Raw genomic sequence first — 27,466 nt, 5'->3', positions numbered from 1 at the left:
AGTTTGATTTTGTCAAACTAGATTATACAATGAGCCTAAGATAGCTTCTTTCTAAATCCTAAACCCTAAACCAATATAAAACAATTTCTATTTTTTTTTTCTTTTTGAATTATATAATTCAAAAGTCACTTTTATTCTTAAAAATGAATTTTCAGATTGTATAATTCAGAGATTAAAAATAATTTTCAAATTGTACAATATGTACTTGTTGTATGATTCATATATACCATGAGAAGTATTTCCTTATGGAAGTAAAAATGGAAGGTCATTTTCTTTTCTGTAGTGTAGCATGACTTAACGTGTACAATGTAAGATAATTTAACATTGCTACACCGACCCTCAGCATCATCTCCTCCTTCACATGCAAGGTCTATATTCTACAACGTTACTTTCTTGCACAAAAATTTCTCACTACAATCGAACTTCACAACTACTTCAAAAGCACTTGTGCCACTTATGTTCTCGCACACCTTATTCTTGATTTCTTTAGCAAATTTCTGAGTCCTAGATCCAACATATGTAGAATCATTCGTGAATAATAATGATATATGTCAATTTGTTTCAATAGTATCAAAATTTTGTTTAAGTTTACCCCTTTTGGGCATGGCCTTTTTTTCTTGTCACAGTAATCCTTATTTATTATTATGGGGTTGGTCACATTGGTCATCTCTATGTTCTAAAACTTTATGTCACTAGCACTTCCTGAACCTCCCTGCATATATATAGTAGGGTAGACACAAAAGATTATGACTTTCTTAATGTTCTCAAAATTAATGTTCAAATTATTTTTTACCTGACATGTCTTGATTCTAACTACATTTTTAGTTCCAAAAATCTTGGCTCCATTTTGGATTTTCCTGCTCCTAAGCTCCCAATATTGAAACAACCCACCATTATTTGTAACAGTATTTTAAGAGATACTTGTTACTAAGGTGATGCTAATTACCCCATACCATGGCCCGATCCACGTGTAATGTTTGTAGCTTCTACATTTTTAGATCCATGTACAACAGATATACGATCATCACCTGAAACAATGATAATGATGCTTAACAGTTGTAATATGTATATCCATAAAAAAAAGATAGATACAACATTTTACAGTCAACATTTAATGTGAAATGGTCTATTCTGGTTTGACATTTGAGATTTTAATATTTTACCACCATTTGTTTTGAGAATATTAACCGTTGTTTATTTTCTTTTTAATTACAAATATGTTATTTTATTTCTTACTTATATATTGTTTGACAAAAATTATAAAACATCAAATAATACTTTTTTAGATGAAAATAAAAATGAAAACATTTTCGAATGAAATAGTAGTATCAGTTGGGATACCAGTTCTTATGACGGCCGGAATCTGAGATTTGGATGTTTTGTGTTTTTGTGACATGAATCCCGTTAGTGTTTGGGCTATCCTCTGGTGCAATCACGGTAGGGCCAGAAACCTTAACCTTCTCGGAGTCTTGGAATGAAACGTAGATTTTTTTTTAGCATTTTTTATGTTCAAGTTCTCAAAACTATAGAAAGTTAGAGCCTACAAAAACAAAAAAGAATTAAATCATTGTTAATTTAGATAACATAGTATATATTTATATGCTTTATATTAATTTGAACAAAAATTCTTTGGTCTTTGAGAGAGCTACACATACTGTTGGAGCATCCTTGCAAGGCTGCAAAAGAAAGCAGAAAAACATATAACTCAGTCATCCTTTGAATATTTATTACCATATACATATATAATAAATAAATAAAATAATATTGAACTTATCTTAATATCTTACTCGCTTTTTGTTCTTTTTGCATTAGTTATTCCACCATATTTTGTCGTTTCCATCGAGGGTTCCACCACCATAAACAAACAAAATCTTAGTTTTGTCAAACACAAGCCAATGTTTGTTGTCTTCCTCGTAATCTGATGGATCATCTAATGCTTCAAAGGTTCCATATCTAAAAATTTACATCAGTATTTCATGGTTTACTACAAGAAAAATTGATATTACCGACGGTCAAAATCTATTGGTAATGGACAAAATCTGTCATTAAATCAGAATTACCGACGAATTATCGACGGTAAATAAATATGTCAGTAAAACTCTTGTCGGTAAATTTTTACTGACGAAAATCATGTTCTGCTGGTAATTACTAACGAAAAATATGTCGGTAAATTTGTCGATAATTACCGACCAAAAAATCCGTAGGTAATTACAAAAAATTTGTCGATAAATAACGTGTATTTGTCGACAAAAAATCATGTTCTTCCTACTCCCTCTTTCATTTTTTTTTCGTCTTCTTCATCGTCATCATCCTCGTCCATGTGATCGTCGCCGCCGTCATCGTCATCGTCGTCGTTGTCTTCCTTTTCCTTTTTCTTCTTCTTCTTCTTCTCCTTCTTCTTCTCCTTCTTCCTCTTCTTCTCCTTCTTCCTCTTAATGCGAGTAGTGGGAGCCTTTATGGCATTAAATATTGATTGACATGACATGGAAAAGTATTATCTCAAATGGTTGAAAGTATTTAATTGTGTGAAAGGACTTGGGTTCAAGTCCTATAAATGCCATTTGTGTGTTATTCAATTTATTGTTAATTTTTATAAAATGCATGATCATGTTGAATGATAATATAACTATAGAATTATATTAACCATTATGAAACATGAATTGGTTAAATGGTTGTGCAATGATTTGACTTTGGTATGGTATGGGTTCGAACCTTGGTGAGACTTAACTAAACTTTCTTTTTGCTAAAATTTCGTTTAACATGAAGGTGAAAGGGCAAGGAAACCCTAGCAGCCAAGGGGGGGCTGAAAAACAATCCATAATGACCCAATGAATTGCAATTACCACTAACATTAAACCATTTTCGTTTTTATGCCGATAACCAACATTAAGTCTTAATTAAAAAGCCAATTAGTGGAGAGAAAGAGGGTTTCCGAGTTTGCCATTGTAGAACATTGTGAGGAGTGAAAATTTAGAGAGAAATGGTGGTTCTGGCGTGAAGGGAAAAGCGTGTTGGAGGTAGCATTAAAGAGACCTTTGGTGATAAAAAAAGGGGAGCTCTTAATTATCAAATTTTAAGCTAAGGAAACCATGTTAAAGGAGCTGAAATCGAACTTTTGATTTCGTATTATTAATTGTATGAAATGTATAAGAAATTGTATGCATGTGCTCTACCTTTTTGTGTATTTTTTGGGTTTTCTGGAATTTTCCAGAAATTGCTTGGCGGGTGATGAACCACTGCCAGGCGACTTATCTTTTTCTAAGTAATTGTGGGTTCCAGAGACGGAATCGCCTGGCGGCACGAACTAGCACGCTAGGCGACACTTGTGTTCAACCCAATTTTGGGTTCCCTTGATGAAGGGCCTGGTGGTAGTGATTGAATCGCCAGGCAACGCGAGCTCTGTTGGCTCGATTTTTGATGTTTTCTGGATTTTGGGCAAATTCTAATCGGTGGAAAGTTTGTTTAGATTATTAATTGACTAAATGGAAGCGAATGATTATGAATTTACATGGTAATACAAGGAAACTGAATGAAATTGGGTATGAACTTGGTTAGGATTTTTCAAATTGTGGATTTGAGTGTATTAATGTGGGATAGAACTGGAAGGCTGTGTAGGCAAGCACAGGGTTTGGGTTCTGTGCAGTTCTAAATAGAACTGGAAGGTTGGAGTTGATGGAGTTTTTGGATTGTAAATAGGAGAAATCTGAATGCATGAATTAAGTGGTTGGCTTAAACTTGGAATTGATTGAATATAGTAGAAAAGTGATGTGAGGGAGGATAGATGGGGTCATTCAAAGGAGGGCTAAGAATGGACGCGGTTTAATCTGTTAAATTATTAGCTATTCTAAGACTAAGTTTAGGCTAAAGTATGGTATGTTGTAAATTATGGTTTGGGCAAGTTAGATAGGGGAAAGTCTAGAAACTTGATCATGTTTCTTGACAGATTCAAATTTTATGACTGAATTGGTGAACACTTGGATAGTAGTGAATGGTGACACTCGAAACGTATCCCTTGAGTTGTGGTTCGGGATAGGGGTTAAGCACGTGGTATTCCTTGAGTTGTGGTTCAGAATAGCATCTCTTAAGTTGTGGCTCAGAATAGCATCTCTTGAGTTGTTGCTCAGGATGGCGGATGAACATGAGGAACTCTTGAGTTGTGGCTCGGGTTGGCGAGTGTTGTCGGTGTGAGTGTGCGGGTTGTGGCTTGTACGACGGGTCCAGTAGATTGCCCTCCTCAATAATAAGTTGAAGAGTTTGGTAGTCTTGGGACATTACAAATGTTATTCGTATTGGGAACTCCGTAGCATGGTTTCCCGCACGTGTTCTATCGGTTGTGGCTGATAGGTGTGGCAGCAAGACATCTTGAGGTACTCCCTAGAAGACGTAGAACACGATTAACATGGTTGTGGCCATGTGGTATGAAATCAAAGGATGTAATTACTTTTGCGTGAATGTGTTATATATATAAATGTGTTGTATATATGTTTATTCTATTAGCTCACCCTATCTACTTGTGTTTGGCTATGATCGTGTACGCGGTACACGTGAGTAGATGATGTTGCAGGTGGATCTGGTGAGGCATAGAACCGGAGCAAGGCTACACTGGGATAAAGAGTTTTCTCAGAGTTTTAATATTTTCTGATTTGGAATAATTTGTAAACTCTTATTACTAGACGTTGACTTTTGTAATGGAGTTATAATTATGATTTTAGAGTTAATTATATAATGGATTAAAGTTTTAAATTTCTCGTGCTTTTGGGAAATGAGGTTTCATTAATTGACTATTATTTACTATTTTATTTATTTTATTATTTAAATCCGTAATATACTGTCGGGATGTTACATTCACAAACATGTTTAAGCAAAACTATGACATGTACAAAGTCATTAAACACACATACCTTACCAAAATGAATCCTGATCTGAACAATCCCTAATTTGAACAAACAGTATACAACAACAAACCAAAGTAAATCAATATAAATGTGGTTTTATAAATAATAATAAAATTAGCAATCAAGTTCTATAGGAAACTTGAGAGGGTAACAACTACCAAGACAACCTTCTTTCAAAGAGTGGAGGCTCATACTTAAACTGGTGAATGTAAGCCTAGTAGTAGGTTTTAGAAAAAAAGAAAAAAAAGGCTCAAATTCATCCCTAATGGAAGTTTAAGACTCATAATCAACTTACTTCCTTTGATGTAGCTAGCATGATTATGGTATTGACAATATAAAATAATATCAACACACTTTGATTCAGCTAGCAATTTATAACTGCAAACATAAAGTTAAGAATTAAGAATAATAAATACAATTAGAAATTCATGTTGAGCAAGAATTACAATTTTGACTTTCTAATAATAGAAATCACTTCTCAATCTTGAGGAAGCTAAACAAAATGCTAGTATAAAAAAACATAAGAGCAAGCACCTTCTTTCTGTCTCATTCAATCTCAAACAAATACATATTAATTTCATATATATTTTGCAAATCTTCTACATTATTAGTTCTCATATTCAATCTCATTGATTACACCTTTTGATCTTACTTTGAGTTTCTCAAGCATGAGCATGAGCCTAGCAACTCGCCATCTTTTTTGTAAAAAATTGCACCAATCATTCCCTCTTTGCCTAAACCAACATTGCTTCCTTTGCCTTCACTTCCAACACTGCCTCAGACCATAGTTCCACCTTTTCTTGCAATCCCAGCATTGCCAACCAACTCTCTGCCTCCACTTCCAAACAACATTCCATCACTTCCTTTTTGATATCTCGGGAAATCAGAAATTTCACTGTAACGAAGCCCTTACATATTACAAACATTTACAACAATGTAGTAATATTTCCCGGATGAATAATTATGGACTTATGATTATTCAAAGGAAAATATTAGTCAAAGAAGAAAAATAATTGTGATCTTTGAATAAGTAGGACATGAAAATACCTTTTGCTTCCAAACTAAGGAGTGGGTCCAATAAGTCATACATGTAGAGGTTTTGATTTTCTCTGCAGAAATATTTTGAGTGACACGAGATATAGGAACCAAATTTATACTTTGAAGCATAGGAATGAAAGTAAAAAAGTAAGAAATTTGGTCTTTCATGTCCCTTATTTGGATAGATCATCCAGTTTATTAAAAACAAATCTATTTCAACGTAAATCAGTCTGATGCTAACAATTTTTTAACAATTTTCTAAAAGCAGTAAGCGTGTCATGCACTTTTGCCTATATCAAGCATCACTCCTTTTAATTCCGTAATTACAAAATCATAATCTTCGTTGTATAGACAATTTAATTAAAATATTTGTTTTGGCTTAAACCATACGAAAAATAACGAAAAAAGGACAGGGAAATTCATGACAGCAAGACATATACCAGTTCATTTTCAACCTTCCTCAAATACTTATTACACAGGAAAAGTTACATAAATTAATGAACACCAAACATATGCTTTCGTATTCTGATAACAACAATCCATGCTTTTGGTTTCTTGTACGCTTCGTTTGGAATCATTTATTGTTACATGTGCCTCACGTAAGCATCGTAAAGTTATGCCCTGTGTTTTTTGGTGACTATAAATCAGCCAACACAAATGAGAGAAACACTGTTTATTTTAAAAGATTGACTAGCAGATAGTTGTGAATCACAGATAATGACATCGAAGTCAGATTCAGGTAGCAATGTGCATCAAGGGAAGACCTTGCTGCAGAACCCATTTGAATTCAGTGATGATCAGATTCTGAATAATGTCTACAGAACCCATTTTCATTGTGTTCAGAAATGCAATGTACAATCACTTCACACCGTTGCCTCAACCGTCATCAATCACTCAATTCAAATCACAGACACACTCCTTACAAAGGTAATCATTCTTTTCAATGGTTTATATGTAAACATAATATTTTTTAATAAGTTAAAAAAATGTTTAATCCTCAGAATGATTGTACTTACTGGTTTCTGACACAGCCTATCCAACTCAGTGAGCATTTCAGAGAAGAGACCATAACGTCCCCACAACTTACTGCAATACTCAAGCGAATTGCTTACCAGGTGCTTGCTAATTTTCTATTTTCTCTGTTAATTAGAAATTTAATTTAACGGTTCAATAAAAATAATGAATTTCGGGAAGCCTTAATAGTTCTTTTATAATTATTTTTTCAATTTTTCTTATTATTTTAGATATTCTTTTTTTTCTTAATTTAGTTAATATAATATTTTTCTGATAAATTGATGATAATACGAAAATACTATACTGATTATTTCTAAAAAAATAAAACTAAAATAGTTCTTATATAAAAAATTGAAAAATAATTAAAATGAATAACTATATTCCTTTTATATCCTTTACAATAATAAATTAAAATAAAAATTTTGATATTGTCAAAACTGGTCCATGAGAATGTTAGTGTCTAAAATATGTTTGAATGTGTTTATATTTTAAATTAACGGTATTGAAGATATATAATCCTCATAGTCATATTTTCTTGCATGTATATTAATAGGTAGTATCAAAATAATGTTCATATTGTTCTAATACAATTTTAAGAGATATCACTTTTAACAACAATTTATTTAACCAATAATTATTTTATAATGAAATAACCGTGCAACTTTGTGTTTAAAATAACTATTAGGTGTTTGTCATAAACTATTTATTGTTGATGTAATTGACTTAACGTAAATATATATTCAACAGATTCCATTCTACGATATGAAATATTCTGTTTCTTGGAGCAATTAGGTGATGTAATCACACATGCTAGTTTTACAATACGATAAATAGGAACATAAATCAAATTGTAACAAAATGTAATCGGAAAAATAGAATCTCTACACTATTACTAGATAATAGACGGTTACGTAATTAAAAAGAGTAATATGTGTGTCTGTGTATTGTCCTTGCAAAGGACCGAACTATTATTACAAGACCATCTTCTCACTTACACAGTGTTATGAGATTATTACGTTTCGTATGGCTAACTGGTCCCAATCTCTACACTATTACTACATAAAGTCAACTATTTGTCAAATATAGTAAATATAATAATAAATTAATAAATAATTTTACTTCATAAATAGTTCACCCTTTTATACATGTTTCATAGGTATTTTCTTGAGTGGGCTAGATAGGCTAGATAGGCTAGGCCTAGTCTAGGACACTTTACGTTATCTAAATTTGGATGATGATCAATTGATTATCTTAATGACGATCTTAACTAATTCCAAGATGATGTCCATCTCCAAGAGTGACATCATCTCAATCTTATTCATATAATAGTCTCGTAGACTCGAAATTTGATTTAGAATCTTATTTTTTGAAAAAATGATAGAAAGAAAATATCCATTTCTTTGATCTTTTTGTCTTGCTGATAACATTGTCTTGCTATTCTGAATTTTCTTTTTACTATTTTAGTTTAGTTTTTAATTCTATTTTGGTCCAATTTTAATTTTGTTTTGGAATTACAATTAAATCAATCTTTTACGAGCAAAATTCAATTAAAAATCCAAAATTAAACATTAAATGAGGAAAGAAAAGATGCATTTATCCTTGCCCGAGTATAGCCCCTAGTCTCAAGGAGCATAGAGAAGTAAAGGCTAATGATAAAAGCAATTGTTAGGGATATGATTGAGGAGACCATTATCTGTCTTAGGAAGTTCAAAGTTACATTATCTAGGCTTTTAGATCCAACAAATTTGACAGTTGAGAAATGAGTGCATGTAGGGATTTGGGCTCCCTTGATTTTCTATAAATGGGGATAGAGTACCTTGGGAAGGACCACTTTTACTGATTCAATAGGTGACATATTTTCCTGCTTTTCTTTTAGTTCTAGTGCGTCTTTTGGTTCCGACATGGGTAGCGATGATAGTAAAGATTCGTCGACAATAGAAAGGGCTAAGGATAGATGGCTTTGCCTCGAGGTTACGAATGATTGGATCCTAGGGTTAAAGAATATTTTTCGATGTACCAATGGTCGTCTATAATTAGGACTTTTGTTGATAGTATCACATTAATTGAGGGTGACATTATTGATGGTATTATATTTATTATAAGTTCCATAGAGAATGTATGTCATGTCTGAGAGGGTTATCGTTCTGATTTTTTCTATATGTATTTCACACTTATAATCGATTTCCATGTTCGATTTCCTTTTGATGAATTAACCACATGGGTGTTGCGTATTTTAAACGTTGCTCTTACGCAATTACATCCAAATAGTTAGGTATTTCTCCATGCCTTTCGAGTCATTTACTAGGCTCTTTACTTGAAACCCACTCCTTAGGTCTTCTTTCACTATAGTAGTACTTGGCATGGGGACTTACACTTGTTGGTCAGGCTAAGGTGTATCCATTTGTCTCTTACACTTCTTTTAAAAACTTTAAGGGTGGTTTTTTCTGGGTCATGGTAGATCCATTGGGACATCAATATTCTATTATGGCAATAAAATGAAATTATGATTTTATTGACTCAAAATTTAGTTAGGTACCATGAATGGTCAAGATCATTACTGATCGTTGAAGACAATCGGGTTCTTGGGTATTTAGATAGGCTTCTTAGAAGGTTGTCCACTAAGAAGATTGTTGGGGTGTTAGTCTATTCTCACCCTCGTATTGACCTTTATTGTATGTGTAGCTTTGTTTAGTCATTACTTGCAAGTTTTTGACATTTGTTGATGTTATTCTCCTATTGCGCACATTACGTCGATTGTCAAGATTGACCTTCTCAAGAAGGAGGTTTTCCACCATCTTAGGAAGGAGAGACATGCAAAAAAGAGGGTCGAGGGTGAAAATTGCCCTTCGAATGTAGGGAATGCTGTCGAGGTTGAAGTCTGAAAGGAACTTCGACCCCAGTGCCTCTAAAAAAAGAAAAGTAACATAAAGAAAATTCTTCTCATTAATCATCAACATATTACCAAGAATCACCGAAACAAGGTTGTTTTGCTTCTACAAGCACTAGTGGGGTTCATCTAGTCTGCTCGATCCCAACTTGAGGATGAATTAAGGTATTAAACTCATATTAATGTCAGTTGTAGTGGGAGTGGTAGAAAATGATGACTGTGATACTCTTTTGCACTTTCTAGTGAGTTTCACTCTTATGCCTTTGATATAAGTAAGTTGCGTGGTGCTGATTCAACCAAATTGTCTAAGGAAATCCAGTTAGAGGTCAAGTTACAAGATCTTAAGAAGCTGCTAAAAATGTAATTCAAGAGAAGAAAAACCTATTCAACTAGGTGGATCTCTTTAAACCAAAGTGGTTAGACATAATGGCATATTGTAATTACTGGAGAACATGATGCCTTGATTCTAAAAAGAAAGAGAATGATGCTTGGTCAGTCCTGGATCAATTGAAGCATAATATTTCATTGGAAAGAACTTGTTGGGAACGTTCTGTAAAAGAGCTTAAGTAGCTAAAGGGTTATATCTAGGCCTAACATGAAGAAGGGATTATTTCTTTTTAGAGTTCCTTTGGTTGATCCTCACTTCAACATTGATAAGGATGTTTATCGAGTGAATTAGTGTCTCTGAACGAGATACCTGAGCACAAGGAGGTACAAATGACATTAATGACTACAGATAATCATGGAACCCCTAACAATGGTGGTGGTGAGGAAAACCCTTTAACCCCAAGTGGTGATGGTGGCAAAGATTTGGAATGACTTTGTTCAATTTAGGCATTTTCTTCAATTAGTTTTCAATAAGTGGGTTTTCACTTTTTCTTGTTGTACTCATTTCTCATGTCGTTTAGTGTACTTGGCCTTAGCATGTTTTTTGAATGAAATTGAAATATTTCTTGGTATGTATATATGAGTTAGCTTGTTTATATGGAACAGATAATCTTTTTAAGAAGAAAATTTCTTATCTGACATATTTATATAGATGTCCTTGTTTACTCAAGAGGGATTATCTCATCTAGATCATGCTTCATTATCTGAGAGAGGGCGAGCTAGGTAGTGATCATGAGGTGGGAATCTTCCCCGGCAAGGATATATCTCAAGAGGGGACACCCCATGAAACTTCCTGACTTTAGCCTTTAAAGAGCCATTATAACTATTTGCAATGTTGTGCTATATTGATGCCTTGTTAAAACCTTCTTAGACAAAACCATATTTAGGGAATGAACATGGATGAAGTTACCATTTTGATTACACATAAATGTGTTATCGTCGTCCAATTTTTTAAATTAAATATCAGTGGTTACTTTGTTGTATTTTCCATTTGGGAGGGATCATCTAAGATGGAAGTTCCTTGACCAAAGGATGGCTTGGTAGGGGTCGTATGATGAATACTTCCTTGACCGAGATTCGTCTCAAGAGGGATCATCATATGAAGCTTCTTTAACCTTAGCATAAGAAGTGTACATAATTGGTGAAGTACTATTTTATTTTCTAGGTTACTCATTAAAACATCCTCGATCAAAACTCTCCTTACCCAAGTAGGAAAAAGTATATCATTTAAGCATCCTCATTTCAAGTGTGTAGTTCTTGGGATTTTTTTTTGAATAAGTACTTCAGTCGATATGCTCCTTTGGCTGCTTATTCTCTCACCCAAAAGGGTCCTTCCCAATGGGACGAGAATTTCCCTTTGTTATCCCTTGTTGACCTCCTGGATTATTGGCCCTTTGATATTTGCGTCACTTGAGGTCACACCTATCTTGATAACTCCTTCCATCTTCCTCTTTTCGGACAAAACATCAAAGATGTCCCGCTTGGACCAAATCTTCAATCTTGTCTTCTAAAGCATGATATACGTTTGTAGTATGGTCATACTTACGATGATATCTACAATGTTTATTTTTGTCAAAGTTTCTTGAAGATGATACTTTTTCGTGAGTTGGTATGAGATAGAAGTTGAGAGCCTCATCCACAATACAAGATTTGTTGGTGTTAAGTGAAGTATAATGGGTGAATTTGGGGGGTCTAGTCATGGGAGTCAAAGTTGAAAATAATGCTCTTTCTCGGGGTTTCTTTTCTTAGATACATGTACTTTCTACAAGACCGTGGAAAATTATAATAATTAGTTATATATATCCAAGGAGATTTATTAATTATTTAATTTAGATGATTATTTTATTATATTTAAAAGATTTTGATAAAAACTAAAATGATTTATTATCTAATTTAAAATATTTATTTTCTAAGAAAAAAGATTTGGTGAATATTTATTCTCAAAGGGTGTTTTTGAGAAAATTGAAATTTTCACGAAAGAATTTTTTTTCATGATTTTATGAGTTTTATAGGTATATGGGTGTGTGAGTATCTTGGGTTGTGAGGGAAGTTAACTTTCTTGCTTGTATGTGTGTTGTGAAGCCAACTAGATTGTGATTTCTTTTGAGTTTTGTATATTGTTATTATTTGATGATCAAAATGTGTTCTTAGTTGTGAAGGTATTGAAAGTTTTGATTTTTAAAATTATTATTCTAATGTTGGAATTTTTATTGTTAAATGGTGGTTGTATAAGGAGTTAAATTCTTGTTATCTTTCTTTCTCTACGACTTGTATGTGTGGAGGCTCTGTCTAGAGCATGCTCCTCAAGTGGGTGGCTTTGAAAGGATCCCAGTTGGCGAGTAGCTCCATGGAATGGAGGGTTCTTTAAGTGTCGAAGCTGGAGATCGAATGCCTTTAGATAGAGTACTCTATGAAATTTGTTTGCGTGAGTAGGGTCTTTGGAGTGTCGAAGTTAGAGGGCAAATGTCTTTGGGCAGAGAAGTCTATTGACTAGTGTTTGATACTTGGTTGTTTAGTGTCGAGGTCAGAGGAAGAATATCTCTACCTTGAGAACTTTATGAACTAAGGCTTGATTGTGAAGGTTTTTAGAGTATTGAAGTCAAAGTACAAATGTTTGTGGATGAAGCACTCTATTGAATGATGTTTGATACTTGACTGTGTAAGGTCAAAGGACGAATGTCTCAAAATTGAGAACTCTATGATCCAAGGCTTTTTTGTGGTTTGTTATGAAAAGTTATATATTTCTTTTAAATGTCATGGGTTTTAAACATTGAATGAGTTTATTTAAAAAATTGAGGTTCTTTCTTGGTGATGGTAGCTCACCATTCTGTTCGTGGTTGTGGTTTGCACATGCGATAGTCGTGATTTATCATAGGAGTAAAGGATCGTACAAATGTTGATGAAGATACACATTAAAACTAGAGAGAGTAATTAATATTGGGAGAGGTTTGGGAAGTCTTTTAGTCTGATATATATTTTTCCTTTTCAAATTACTTTATGGTTGTAAAATAATGATTTTTTATTTATTAAGATTTCCAATAAAACAGGAACAAAGTTTTATTTTGTGTTAACTATATCTTTTAGAAAGCAAAAGGTTAGGGTGTTATACTTTCGTTCTTCCATTGCTTGTGAATTCTCTCAACTCTTTAAGCTACATGAACTTGGTTGTCCTTTGTCGCAACTCATCAAGGTTGATTATCGTCTTCTTGCACAAGCAATCATCCTACTTGTAATTCAGTTGCCATATAGTGTGTTCTATCAAGTTCAGAGGTTATCTAAACATTCATGTGTTCATTTGGATCAATACTCCTATCATAATGATCACGATTAATGCTTTCAAGTTTAGAGGGAGATTAACTTCTATTATACCATAAATAAAAAAAGGATGGCTACAGGATCCCCTTATGCCTACCAAGGTGTTTTCGGAATGCTAAGAACGTGTGGTTGTTCTACAGGTTCTTTCGGCCTCAATTAATGGGGTGTGTCCTAGATCACTCGAAAAAGATGGTTGTATGTAACTAGGGTTGTTCTTCCCTACATCACCCCTTAAGACCTCCTTTAGCCTCCTATTTATGAATGTATGTCAATCAACAATGTCATATATTTGCTTGTATGATTACTTTGTCCTTCTACTCTTTATTGCTTCTCATTGATCATGTTTCACGTTGATACATCATGGTCTTCCAAGTACACGTCAGTCTCACTTCCGCAATCTTACCTCGTAATCACTTCATCCTTTTATACTTGTTTCATGAGCCTTTGCTTGAGTGGACCTATTTTAGATAGGTTAGTTCTAGTCTATGATTCTATAGGTTACATAAACACCCACACTAAAATCAAGGGTGACCATGGATTGGATTTTTAATGCTCTAGTCCATATCCCTTTTATATCCAAATATTTAGATCAGATATTAGATCCATATCTACTTTTTCTGTAAAACTATTTTAGATTTTTTGAAAATCCAAATCCAAATATTTGGATCAAGTTATAAATCCAAATTCATTTCTAGATCCATATTTTCTAATAAAAAATAATTTTTTAATAAATCAAAATTTAATTTTGCATCTATATTTTAAAAATAAAATAATTGTTTCATCCAATACATAAATACTTATAAAAATTTAAATAATATATAAAATAATATAAATTATTTAATAAAAAGTATAAAAAAATTCAATTATAATAAAATGATTATGTATAACCAAACATGAACACATATTTAATATTCTGCCATCTTTCAAATAAAATATTACACCAATATCTTATATAAAAGAAAACATTAAAAGGACAAAACATCATTAATCTATCATAGACTAAAAGATCCAAAAAATCTGCCTCCATCGTGGAATAAACGGAGACCACAAATCAGTCTTTGTTCTCTCACTAATTCTCACAATATAGAGGGAGTGAAGTGACAAAGGAATTGTTTCCTACAATAGAAAAATAATTTGAAACAATGTTTGTTAAGTTTAAGATATACAGTTCATAAAAGTATTTTGCAACAATTGAGATAACTAACTCTTTCAATGAACATAGTTCAACCAGTGCAGTAAGGGCTTTTGACCTCGGTTGTTTTCGTTATTCTGCCTCGGTTTTATAACCGAGACATATTGGGGCGATGCCAAAAGGGAGTGCCTTTTGGCCTCAGTTATCACCCAAGGCCATAGAGGTTCTGCTTTTCTGTCTCAGTTGTAGACGAACCAGAGCCATAGACGTCATTTTCTGCCTCGGGTAATCGTGAACCGAAGCCAAAGGTTCACAACATTTTTAATTTATTAAAAAATTCGTAGAGCCTTTGGCCTCGGTTATGGTAAGAACCGAAGCCATAGAGTACCTTTTTTCTTCAGATTTGGTAAGAACTGAGGCCTATTCTACTATTTCTTTTTAAATACATTTTTTTTGTTTTATTGTCATTCCCACATTTAAACCAGCATTCTTTTTAGAGACCAGCATAAACCAGAACAAAATATTTTATCAAGCATCTACAATCCAAATACATTTAAAAGATAATTGGAATATCCACAATCCAAATACATATATCCTAATCAATACTATTGTACATCTAAATTATTAATTTTGCACATGTTATCCTACCAAACTTTATGGACTTCGCGAGCATTGGCGCAGGACTCTTGAATGTCTGCAAGGTAAGACATTAACTTAAGTTAGTATATAGAAAGACAAATTTAGTACACCAAACTTTAGTACATTGCAAAGTATTTGTTTTAATTCAAATATATATTACCATTTCCCAATTAATAACCGAGGCATATGACCCTATTTGGTACAGGTTGAGTTTCACCCGAGGCCAAAGACGTAATGGCTAGTGGCATTTTTGAAATATTCAGCCACGTTTTTTGCTTCAGGTCTTTGGAACAGAAGCATATAATGGCGTTTGGCACCGATTTTTAGTGAACCGAAGCCTATAACCCTCTTTTACTTCGGGTTTTCTCTGAACCGAGGCATAAAAGTAGCTTGGAATCGCAAAATTGCCACCGTGCCATTATATGCTTTGGTTCTTGGACAACCGAGGCATATAACGTGAGTTAAAAAGTAAAATATGCATTATTGTCCCAAAAGATGTCTTTGAAGATGCACATGACTATTTATGCAACAAAAAGAAATGGAGATCGAATTAGATAAAAGATTATCATAAGTGAAAAGTAAAGAAGGGAAACACAAGATTACGCATTCATAACTAATCCCAACAAAATAAGATTTAGAAAATCCAATCCTATGGTGATCTATATTTTGTATAAAAGAGTGATACTTAATCCTAAATTTTCACTGTCTTAATCCAATCATAAGTAATATGTAAAAATGTGAGTTAAAGACACCTATATATAAGTATGTGAAAAAAATTTGCATGTTGATTTGAAAACACGTCTCTTTCATTAGAAGGGTTAAATCTAACATGTTTGTCTACATAATCACTAAGATGGTTTATCCGAAGAACTTTAGACCAACTATTTCCCACTTACACAACTTCTCAATGATTAGTTCTCATATAAATTCATTATAGTTTTCACAAAACTATAGAGAACACAAATTAAAATATCAATTGTTCCTATCGAATACAAATGTACCCGCGAACACAAATTATGTAGGGACCAATGAACCTTTTAAATGCACACGTCCACCTTCTTCGCTTAAGTTTCTAAGTCCAGGAGCCTAAATATCTCCTCCCAAGAGCCTGAGTATCTCCTTTCAGGAACCTGAGTATCTCCTTCCGATGAAGAGTTTCGTTGGCGGGAGGCCTGCAAAGCCACTCCGACGCTCAAGTCAGTATCAGAGCAATAAATGATAGTAATAGTAAAAAATAGCATAGTCATTTTACCTCGTGAATAATGCCTTTTATACTACTTTAATGGGCCAAACCCTATGGGCCTAGGGTTTGCACTATTTAGTTAGTTTTAGGCTTTACTAACTATGCTTAATTAATCCTAATTCCTTTCTTACCATTCCATTCAGAGCACTTATTATTAGTTCATTCAGCAGAAGTGTCCTCTGCCCTAGTGTCGAGGTCATTAAGGCCTATTCCTCAGTCATCACGACATCCTCGCCTGTCTTCATATTACTTTCCTGACATGTGCGTGCGCTATGAACCTCTTAGGTTGGAGTATATTCGGACTAGCACATTGGTGTGTGTCATGATTGGCTATTTCGCCTTATCAGGTTGAGATATATTCGGCTCCTCAAGTTGTACCCACTTTGATGATTCCAAGTGTCCCCTTTCCCAATATGTACATCAACGATCAACCTAATAAGTACCAATTACCACCATCACATTCACATGGGTAAAATTTTAGTAGTACATGAATCAACAGTAATAGAACTTGCAGTGTAATTCAATCTGGTAGATACTAGTGTATATCCATTCCAAATAGATTTTCTATGAAAAAAGTGGCCTGCTCTCTTTCATACCCAAAAGCAAATGAAAACAGAATTTAGATTTGGTCTTTAGATACTTAGAATTATCATATTAGCACACATTTTTAAGAATTATCATACCAAGAAGCCTCACTTTTCACACTATACATAATCAGGTTAAGTTGGATAACACAAAAAATATGTTTCAACAACTTACCATGCCTAATTTAGTTCACAGTTCACATACAAAATTGACATACCATACCCCATATTCCTTAATTGTATCAGAAATGCAAATCCACCAAAAGACACATGTATGCCAATTGTCAAGAATTATAATTAACTGACAAAATTCAACTTATAAGATACTAATATGATGACTCCAATAAAGAAATAAATTAAGTTATCAAAAGATAACAATCAAAATAAATAACATTAACATGCCCAAAGTATGATTTCAATCTACAACCAGGATACCAGACTAAATTGTTCAGCAAAATAGAATTAAGAAAATGAAAACAAAGAATGAAAAACGACATGAAGATTTGATCATTGTTGAATCATCTATGATTCCCACTCATTATTCCATTAAGATGCATTGATTATACACAGACAGAACACCGCACACCAAAATACCATTTAAAAATAGAAAATCTAACTTAAAATAATCACTTTTATTTGTTCCCATACATCCAAACACAGACACAGAGAGATAGTTGCAAAAACCATAGAGATACAGAGATCTCTGCACGTAGTTCTACAACATTATTTCATTTAAAAGAACTCTTGGATTCACAACCATAATGGTTACATACCTCTTTCCAACACGCGTAGTAACTTAACCTTAATCTTAATCTCCAGCGAATCCCGCCACATTCACTAGCTCAGTAGTGGCTTCGTACGTTTTCTCCAACAAAATCCTGATGAACCGAACGAGAATCATGGCACCACAACGTTCTGTTCAAACAAAATAAAAAAAAATTAAATGTCGAAGAAGGAAGGAACGAAAGGAGAAATGGAGATCGAATTAAGAACGAATTAGATTTACCTTGATAAAGTATAAAGAAAGAAGTGAGAAAATGATTTAAGATTGATTGTACCGGAAGGACTTCCGGGATTTATGAATTTCAAATTTTGGTACTGGGAAGAACTTAATGAATTAGTTCAGATTTATTTGGATCTGAACATGATCCAGATGCCGAATTGGATTATCCAAATTTTAAAATCCAACTAAATAAAATGGTTACCTGGTCTAGAAAAGTTAAAAAATGTAGATCTGAATCAGAAAATGAATTTTAGAAAATAGATTCTTAATGAAACAGATCATACCAAAACATGATCAGATTGAGCAATTGCCCACCCTCAACTAAAATTATATAAAATTTAAATTATATATATACCATTATATAAATAAAATTCTCCTTTTAAGTATCTATATTTTATTTCTTATTTTAACCTTTGAATAACATGCTTTTTAATTAATTTTACCCTAAACTTTTTTTTTCCTTTAATTTGACTGGCCTAAATATTAGGCCGCCTTGAGTACTTAATTTATTCATTTAAGACCAACAGATAAGTACAGTAATAAAAGTTAATCACTTCATGTTAACTTTAATTGACATTTAGAAATAAATATAAATATTACTGTAACTTCACTAATAAAATTAAATATTATAATTAAAAACTAATTATATGTATTTTAAAACTAATTAAAGAATTAAAACAATTTCTTTTTATAATTTGAAGATCAAATTAAATTGATCTTCATTCACTGTAGGTTAATATAGTCTAAACATTATAAGAAAATGCTTCATTAATAATCAACTTTAGTGACAAAAAATTATTAGTTACTATAGTGACCAATTTTGATACAAATTTCAAAAGTAAAAAATTATTAATTACTAAAATAACAACTATTATGAATAAAAAAGATACAGTTAGTTATAAATTGATTTTTAAAATTAATTATCATAATTTTGACTACTAAAAAAAATTGGTCACTAAAAATTGATTATCTAGATTTTGATTATCAAAATGACTTAGTTTCTAAATTGGTTTCTAATTAATTAATGATCAACTTAGTAATTAATTATAATTTTTTATTTATAATAATTATTATTTTAGTAATCAATAATTTTTTATTTTTTTAAATTAATATTTAAATTGGTTAGTACATAAAATAATAATTTTTAGTCATAAAATTAATATAGATATTAACTATAAATAATATAAAAATCTTGACATTAACTATAGATATTAAAATTGGAATGGTCGGAGATGTAGATGGTGAGCACTCCCCGTGGTGACAAGTACGCGCATCACACGACGATGCTGATTCTGGAACAGTTGAAAGAATATTCGTGGGATGCAAAGGCACTGATAGTTGAAGCAGCTTTTGCTCTGGAATACGGGAAATTCATGTACCTTCCCCAGTTGAGACAGTACGAGGAGTATGAGAAATCTCTGGCTGATCTGAATGGGCTTCTGATGATTCAGCAAAAGCCTCAGCACCTGTGCTTCTTCAACAGTGTGGTGAAGAAGGTGATGCAAATGATTGAGTGCATCACCGAGTGGAAGTGGTTAACCAGTGCTGGCTATGATATCAAGGACGTCCCCACCTTGGCAGAGACTTTGCATGAGATCCCTGTTGTCGTCTACTGGGCAATCTTCACCTTCGTCACTTGCACTGGTCAAATTGATGACTTCACCACTCACCACAAGTAAAACCATTTATACAAATTAATTACTATGTTCTAAAAACTAATTTTAGTTCTTATATTTTGTTCCATGGGGATAAATTCATCAACTTAGTTATATTAAAAATATGTCATACATATAAATTCTTAGAGGGTGGCTTATATTTAAGATTTCTCAAGGTAGGGGTTTTATCTGATGTGTCAACCATTAAATTATCAAATTTTATTTTATTTTCTGTCAAATATAATGATTGCTATTTCTTTATTCAGGCTTAACAAATATGAATTATCGAGAAACTTTGAGAAGAAGCTTGATCTCATTATAAGAACTTTTAGGGAGCATTTGGAAATGTGTAGTACGGAGATAGGTTAGTTATGCTTGCTTTGTATCATATTCCGTTTTCCTAATACAGTTTCTAAACTGTAAGAAGCTGAATTCAAATTCATGTTTCTTATAAAAAGATGTTAAAATTATGTGTGATAATTGCAGGGAGAATAGAAGACTATTCCAGACGTAAGAATATTATCATTATTACTGGAAAAGATATTGTCAAGGTCTTGAAAGCACTCATCATCTCTGGTGAGAACAGGGATTCTAGACAGAATGTTATTAGTGGCCTCACTTTAGAACAGGTAATAACTATTATCATTAGCATTACAATTTTAATTAATCTTATTTCTCATGCATAATGAGTGTCCTCAGTTCTACAAGAAAACATGGTGGGATTAGTAAAAGTTTTAATTGGATGGTGATAGGATTTGAGGTTGTGAAAAGAATAATTGATGGGATAGAGAAAATTGTGAAGATAGTAGAACGCGGAAGTAGTAGTGAGTATGTATTAAATATTGTCTTATTCATTGTCAAAATGTAATAGCCACAACTTGTGTGGGATGTTTTAGATTTTTTCTTATGTAAAATTTTCTTCATATTTTTATCTTATCTTAGACTTTTCTATCTTTTTTGAGATTTTTTTTTCTATGTAGAATGTTGTTTTATTCTAATTTTCTTTTTCTCCCACAATGCATTATGGCACATCTTCAGATCTTTCTTCTTTTTTTTTCCTCACACTTTGATACACCTAACTCTCTCAAATTAGACGATGAGAATTTTTTTTATTTGGCAACAAGAAGTGCTTGCCACTGTTAAAGGTTTTCAACTCGTGAAGTTGTTGGAAGGTCGTGATATAGGTATACCACCATCACATAAAGATGTTTTAAACAACAAAGTCAATCAAGAATTTCTCAACTATTAGCAAGAGGACCAGCAGCTGCTGGTGCCAAGCAAATACTATGCTGACATTCTTACCAAACCTTTGTGTATTGCTTCTTTAATTAAGTTTAGACATAAACTTAAACTTAAGGTGGAATGTAATCCCATCGTAAGTTGAAGGGGATGTTAGCAAATAAACAAAAATAATACTAACACACAAATATAACAATTTACTTTTCTATTATATTTGTTTCTCTTATTTTTGTATATATACACACTTCATGTAATTTATCTAAATCAATTTACACTACTAGAAATTCTCATATAACATAAAATTTTTCTTGCAAATTTGTTAAAAGAATTTGCAAGAAAAAACTTTTTTCTATTATTTTCTCGAAAAATTTTAATTGGCAGGTAATTCTTTCGTGGGTAATCATTTTCTACAAATTTATAAAATTTGCAAGTATTTCCTACAAAATTTGTTGCGAAAAGTGTTTATACAAAATATTTTGCAAGAAAATTGGTAATAATTTCTTGCAAAATTTTTTTCACAACAAAATTTGTAAGTATTTCCCACAAATAAAATTTCAAAACAAAATTGACAAAAAATATGAGTTTTTTTAGTAGTGATATAATTCTTTTTCTCCATCATATCTTGTAATTATAGTATAATAGGTGATATTTGTTGGACCCATCCCAATTATCCGCTCTTTAGTTACAATCGGATGCAACTAGTTGGTGAAATTATTTTTGTTTTAGTGTGAAGTTTGTTAAGAGAAAGTGATTTAAGATAAATGGAAATACATATGCTTTTGGGTTTTTTTTTTTTCTATTAATAACCACATGCATTCAATTTAATTTCTATCTTCACATTCACAATGTTCTTGCTGCACTAAGATTAGCTACAAAAGTCTTTCCTTTTATTTAATGATTTGACTTTCACGAAATATGTATGTAAAATTTAATATATTGTTAACTAATTAAAAATGATCCAAGACATGATTTAAATGTAGTAAAAGTTAGTAAGTTCATTGTAAGTCAATCGATATAGTGTATTTTACTTTGACAGGTTAAAATTGAAGAGTTTAAAAAAAAGCATGTGTTGTTGTTCATTTCGGGGCTTAAAAATATTGACGAGGAGACTCAACTTCTGAAAACTATTTACGAGGAATTGAAGAAGAAACCAAGAGAAGTGGAAGGTTACAAGAAGGAGGATTTCAAAATTTTGTGGATCCCCATTGTGGATGACTGGAATGAGGATCACAGGAAAACATTAGAAACTAAATTACAAAGAACAAAGATTGGATGGTATGTGGTCAAACATTTTTCTTTTGAAACAGGCATCAAGCTTATAAAAGAGTTGTTCAACTATAGGGGAGAACCTGTGATCCCATTGATGAGTCCAGAGGGTAAAGTGGAAAACATCGACACAAAGCAAATTATATCAATGTGGGGCATTGATGGATTTCCATTTAGAACCTCCGATCACACTCGACTCATTCAACAATGGAATTGGTTTTGGTCTGAAATGACCAAGCTTAACCCAAGAATTGGGGACTTGGTAAGTACTAAGTGCTTATATCATAGCACATATTTCCTATTTAATATATGTGAACACAAACAAAACTATATGCGTAAAGAAAAGGTACCTTCCGAGATTCTTTTCTTAGGACAGAACATAGTTGTTTGTGTGTTCTTTTCTTCGTATTTTTTCCTTTCGTCCAACCTTAACTCACAAGAATTTAACTTGTAACAAAAACTGTCAGAATTGTTTTTCAAAAGGTGTATATGTGTCATAGAGTGAGAATATGAGTTAAATATTAATAATTTTAATACATTTATAATATAATGTTGAAAAATTAGATTGAGGAGGATCGTTATCTCTTCATATACGGTGGCACAGACACTATGTGGATCCAAGAATTCACGACTGCCATAGAGAAAATGAAGAGGGATGTTGAGACAATAAGCATGCAAATAGACATCACAATAGATTCATACCAACTGGGAAAGGAAGACCCTAAGATTGTGCCACGCTTTTGGATTGCCATTAACAACTTGCTTGCAAGTAGGAAGCAACAAATAATGAAAGGTGAAGGAGATAAAGTGGTGCAAGACTTTGTAACAAAAGAGATAAAGAGGTTGCTCTTCATCAAACAAGATCCTAAGGGATGGGTCATTCTCAGTAAGGGATACAATGTAAAGCTTCTTGGTCATGGTGAGGCCATGTCTCGCACCGTCAAGGAGTTGAGCTTGTGGCATGTGAAGATGATTGAAGAAGTGAGCTTTGATGTGGCTTTCAAAGAGTACTACGAGAGCATCAAGGACAAGACTAATCCTAAAAAATTTGAGCATAGTGAGATTTCTAATTACCCTTATGATATATTGGCTCATATACATTGCCCTAATGTGGAAGGTGGACGTTCCATGGAGGTAACTTCTTTTAATTGTCATGGTCTTGATCAGCAGACAATTTACTCTTTCGGGGAACCATGTGAGACTCCACCTTTTGATTTAAATTTGTGCTCGTGTGTTTATTATTTAGGTTTTAGCTACTTGCTTCTCAAGTAGTAGAGAATAACAATTTTCAATCTGTTCGTATGTTTTTCAATGAGTTGATTTTGAATATACCTTACTCCCTTTTCCAAATACAATTTCTACTGTAAGAAGCTGAATTGAAGTTCATTTTTCCTTATAAGATGATCTTAAAATTATGTCTGGTAATTGCAGGGAGAATAGAAGACTATTCCAGGCGTAAAAATATTATCTTTAATACTGGAAAAGATATTGTCAATGTTTTGAAAGCACTCATCATCTCTAATGAGAATAGGGATTCTAGACAGAATATCATTAATGGCCTCACTTCAGAACAGGTATAATAACTAGCATTATAATTTTAATTGATCTTATTTCTCATGCATAATGAGTGTCATCTAAAAGTTTTAAATGGATGGATTGTAGAAAAAAAAATACATCTTTTGAAAGTGTTGGAGATCCCATATCTGGTAGATGTAAAGTTAATTTGTAGTATATATGAAAAATCCTCAACTTACAAGTTGAGTTTTGTAAGGATTTGTGATGGAGGATCATCCAACCTCCACACTTTTGGCCAGGATAGAAGAAGATGAAGCTTGAAATTGATGATATTTTATTTATGCTACGTCTTCTTGTTTTACAAAGCCTTTAAAATGAGAGTATTTCTCCTAGACTCACCATCAAGGAACTTTCATTGTTGGGTAACTGATATTGCTTTCAAGTTTCCATTGAGAAAGTCTAAGTTTTCTTTGCCTTGTTTCTACTTGGAGCCGTGGAGGATGCTTCCATCAATGAGTTAAACTTAAACTTTTATCTTATTATATATATTGTCACAACAGAGGTTTGTTAGGTTTATCTTCTCGTGATAAAATTGCTATCAGGTGCAATAGGTTGATAAAATCAATTTTGTTCTGGTGTGGGAAGTTTGTCAAGGGAATGAGATTTGAGACATATATATATATATATATATATATATATATATATATATATATATATATATATATATATATATATGTGTGTGTATGTGTTTTTCTGATTTTTTTTTCTATCAATAGATACATGCACTCAATTTAATTACTATCTTCTCAATGTTTACCACACTAAGATTGGATACAAATAGTCCTTCCTTTTACTTATGATTTAACTTTTCACGAACTATGGAATGTAAAAGTTAATATTTTGTTAACTAATTGAAAATAATCCAAGACATGCTTTGAATGTATAGTGAAAGTCAGTAAGTTGCTTACATGTGAATCTATAAGTAGATGAGAGAGTAAAAAGTATTGTAATTAAATTCCGAATGAATTTAGTGTATTGTTTTGACAGGTTAAAGTTGAAGAGTTTAAGAAGAAGCATGTGTTGTTATTCATTTCGGGACTCGAACATATCGACGAGGAGACTCAACTTCTGAAAACTATTTATGTGAAATTAAAAGAGGAACCAAGAGAAGTAGAAGGTTACATGAAGGAGGATTTCAAGATTTTGTGGATTCCCATTGTAGATGAATGGAATCAAGATCGAATAAAAAAATTAGAAACTAAATTACAAAGAGCAAAGTTTGGATGGTATGTGGTCAAACATTTCAATTTTGAAACAGGCATCGAACTAATTAAGGAAGTGTTCAACTATAGGGGAAAACCTGTGATTCCATTGTTAAGTCCTGAGGGTAAGGTGGAAAACATAGACACAAAACAAATTATATCGATGTATGGCATTGATGGATTTCCGTTTAGAAACTCTAATCACACTCGACTCACTCATCAATGGAATTGGTTTTGGTCTCAAATGAACAAGCTTAACCCAAGAATTGGATATTTGGTAAGTTCTAACTGCTTGCATGTCCTATTTTGTATATGTGTGGGCTATAGTGTGGAATATGACTTAAATAGTAATGATTTAATACATATATAATATAATGTTGAAAAAATCAGATCGAGGAGGATAGTTATCTCTTCATCTACGAAGGCACAAATACTATGTGGATCCAAGAATTCACGAGTGCAATAGAGAAATTGAAGAGGGATGTTGAGACAATAAGCTTGCAAATAGACATCACAATAGACTCATACCAAATGGGAAGGGAAGACCCTAAGATTGTGCCACACTTTTGGATTGCCATTGAGAGCTTGCTTGCAAGTAGGGAGCAAAAAAGAGTGAAGGGTGAAGATGAAGGGGTGCAAGACTTTGCAACAATAGAGATAATGAGGTTGCTCTTCCTCAAACAAGACCCTAAGGGATGGGCCATTCTTAGCAAGGGAAAGAATGTGAAGCTCCTTGGTCATGGTGAGTCCATGTCTCGCACCGTCGAGGACTTTCGCTTGTGGCATGTGAGGTTGAATGAAGAAGTGAACTTTGATGAAGCTTTCAAAGAGTACTATGAGAGAACCATGGTAAAGATTATTCCTCAAATATGTGAGCATATTGAGATTTCTAACCACCCCTCTGATGTGTTGGCTCATATACCTTGCCAATGTGGACGTCCCATGGAGGTAGCTTCTGTTAATTATAGGTGTTTTCATGGTCTCGAACCATCTCTACTTCACAGCGAAGCCGAATACAGTACAAAGTGTGGGATCAACGTGGAACATAGAATGGAGCCAGGCCCAACAGAAATTATGACCCAAATTGAAGAAAGCCGAAAACAATCAGCAGAGGAGAAAAATACAAGAAGCAGAGAGAGAACTGACCGAGGGCACTCTGGTTGCGAGGAAAGCGACGAAGGTGATGAACAACGGGAAGAAAAAGAATCAAAGAGGAATACAAATAAAGACAAAGGGAAGGGGTTGGAGGTAAAGGAAGAGATCGAAAGTGAAGATGAATATATGATGTTGATTAACACAGCAGAAGTTGATCCACGAAGCTTCAAAATGAAAGAAAAAGTGCAGAAGGGAGAGTCTAGCAAGATGCGAAAACACAATGAACGCGGGGACCTAACAAACAGCACCAAAACACAACAGAGACGCCAAAGGTTAGCAATTCATACACTCAGCATTTTTACTTCAGAAAATGGTATAGAAAAGAGTAATATTCATACGCCAATGCTATTTGCTCATATTCAGATTCCTACCTAAACCATTATCTTGCATAAATTCAGTCACCAAATAAGAACAATAGCGAATTCGAGGGGCTGGAAAATGCTAGAATATTGTTTGGTGAATGTGTTTTGGTTTAAATTGCAGGAACAGAAGGACAAAAAGATCATTAAGTGAAGTGAAACGGAAATGATAAGCTATATCAATTCAGGTAGGAATTTAGACGACAACAACAACGTAAACAACAAGGAAGCAGTCACGGGTCCATTAATGTGAAGGTGTTATGCATGAATAGGGATTCAATACAAGTAATATGCCAAACGCACCCTAAAATCATTTGCAATGTATTATGTCATCTAGAATGGGAACCAGATCAGGGAAGGAATGTCAATGTTAAAACAAATTATCTTTCTCCGCTACGGATACTTATAAGATAGTTGCGTATATATACATTTAAAAGTATCGAATAACTTTTTATTTAAATTTACTTTTTTTATATTTTTCGTATATTCTTTTGGATATTTTTTGAAAGTTTCCTACTTTTCGCATGCATTAAAAAAGAATCTATTAGATATTTTAATTCTATCTTTAGTAACATTCAATTTGAATTTTTTATAACTATTTGTCATTATAATACTTTGACACCTTGATTAAATCTATTAAAATTACTAATCATGATCATGGGATATATTTTTAAATTTTTGGTTTATTAAATTTTTTTTATACTCTTTTACTTGTTGCATGTGATTTATATATATATATATATATATATATATATATATATATATATATATATATTATAAAAAAAAATATTAATAGCATCATTTGAATTATAGAAAAAAATATTTTGCAGTAAATTCACTATTTAAATATTTTTAATGCACAAATTTAATGATAGCAT

At 32.7% G+C, this 27,466-nt stretch overlaps 1 protein-coding gene, 2 long non-coding RNA genes and 1 pseudogene across 6 annotated transcripts; 1 reads left to right on the top strand and 3 right to left on the bottom strand.

The window, feature by feature from the left end:
• Window positions 1-217: 217 nt before the first annotated feature.
• LOC146885500 (polygalacturonase-like) lies at window positions 218-5,211 on the bottom strand (annotated as a pseudogene).
• A 195-nt stretch (window positions 5,212-5,406) lies between these two features.
• On the bottom strand, window positions 5,407-6,351 carry LOC146885499 (uncharacterized). The gene is made up of 2 exons (XR_014995544.1): window positions 5,943-6,351; window positions 5,407-5,790 (listed from the first exon to the last, which is right to left on the bottom strand). It is a non-coding gene; the product is annotated as an uncharacterized LOC146885499 (long non-coding RNA).
• Window positions 6,352-6,623: 272 nt separating this feature from the next.
• On the top strand, window positions 6,624-27,061 carry LOC114188349 (uncharacterized). Of its 2 annotated transcripts, none has more exons than XM_085674892.1 (11): window positions 6,624-6,860; window positions 6,965-7,048; window positions 19,376-19,812; window positions 20,059-20,156; window positions 20,279-20,421; window positions 22,068-22,559; window positions 22,862-23,354; window positions 23,729-23,871; window positions 24,860-25,351; window positions 25,465-26,501; window positions 26,713-27,061. In XM_085674892.1, exons 1-11 carry the CDS (start codon window positions 6,651-6,653, stop codon window positions 26,756-26,758), a joined length of 3,675 nt encoding a protein of 1,224 aa, XP_085531018.1. In that variant the 5' UTR covers window positions 6,624-6,650; the 3' UTR covers window positions 26,759-27,061. The 2 variants fall into 2 exon arrangements, with proteins under 2 accessions (XP_085531018.1, XP_027932744.2); XM_028076943.2 differs by having other exon boundaries at window positions 22,862-23,492.
• Window positions 14,484-18,449, bottom strand: LOC114187313 (uncharacterized). Of its 3 annotated transcripts, none has more exons than XR_003605231.2 (4): window positions 18,141-18,449; window positions 17,908-18,049; window positions 16,342-16,982; window positions 14,484-15,362 (listed from the first exon to the last, which is right to left on the bottom strand). It is a non-coding gene; the product is annotated as an uncharacterized LOC114187313 (long non-coding RNA). The 3 variants fall into 3 exon arrangements; XR_003605230.2 differs by lacking the exon at window positions 14,484-15,362 and having other exon boundaries at window positions 16,209-16,479; window positions 16,682-16,982; window positions 18,141-18,443; XR_003605228.2 differs by lacking the exon at window positions 14,484-15,362 and having other exon boundaries at window positions 16,209-16,982; window positions 18,141-18,448.
• Window positions 27,062-27,466: the final 405 nt, after the last annotated feature.

Source organism: Vigna unguiculata, chromosome 6, assembly GCF_037176805.1.
Source record: "Vigna unguiculata cultivar grain cowpea cultivar isolate G323 ecotype 2 chromosome 6, ASM3717680v1, whole genome shotgun sequence".
Classification (NCBI taxonomy): Eukaryota; Viridiplantae; Streptophyta; class Magnoliopsida; order Fabales; family Fabaceae; genus Vigna; species Vigna unguiculata.
This window is presented reverse-complemented; position numbering and strand designations above follow the sequence as displayed.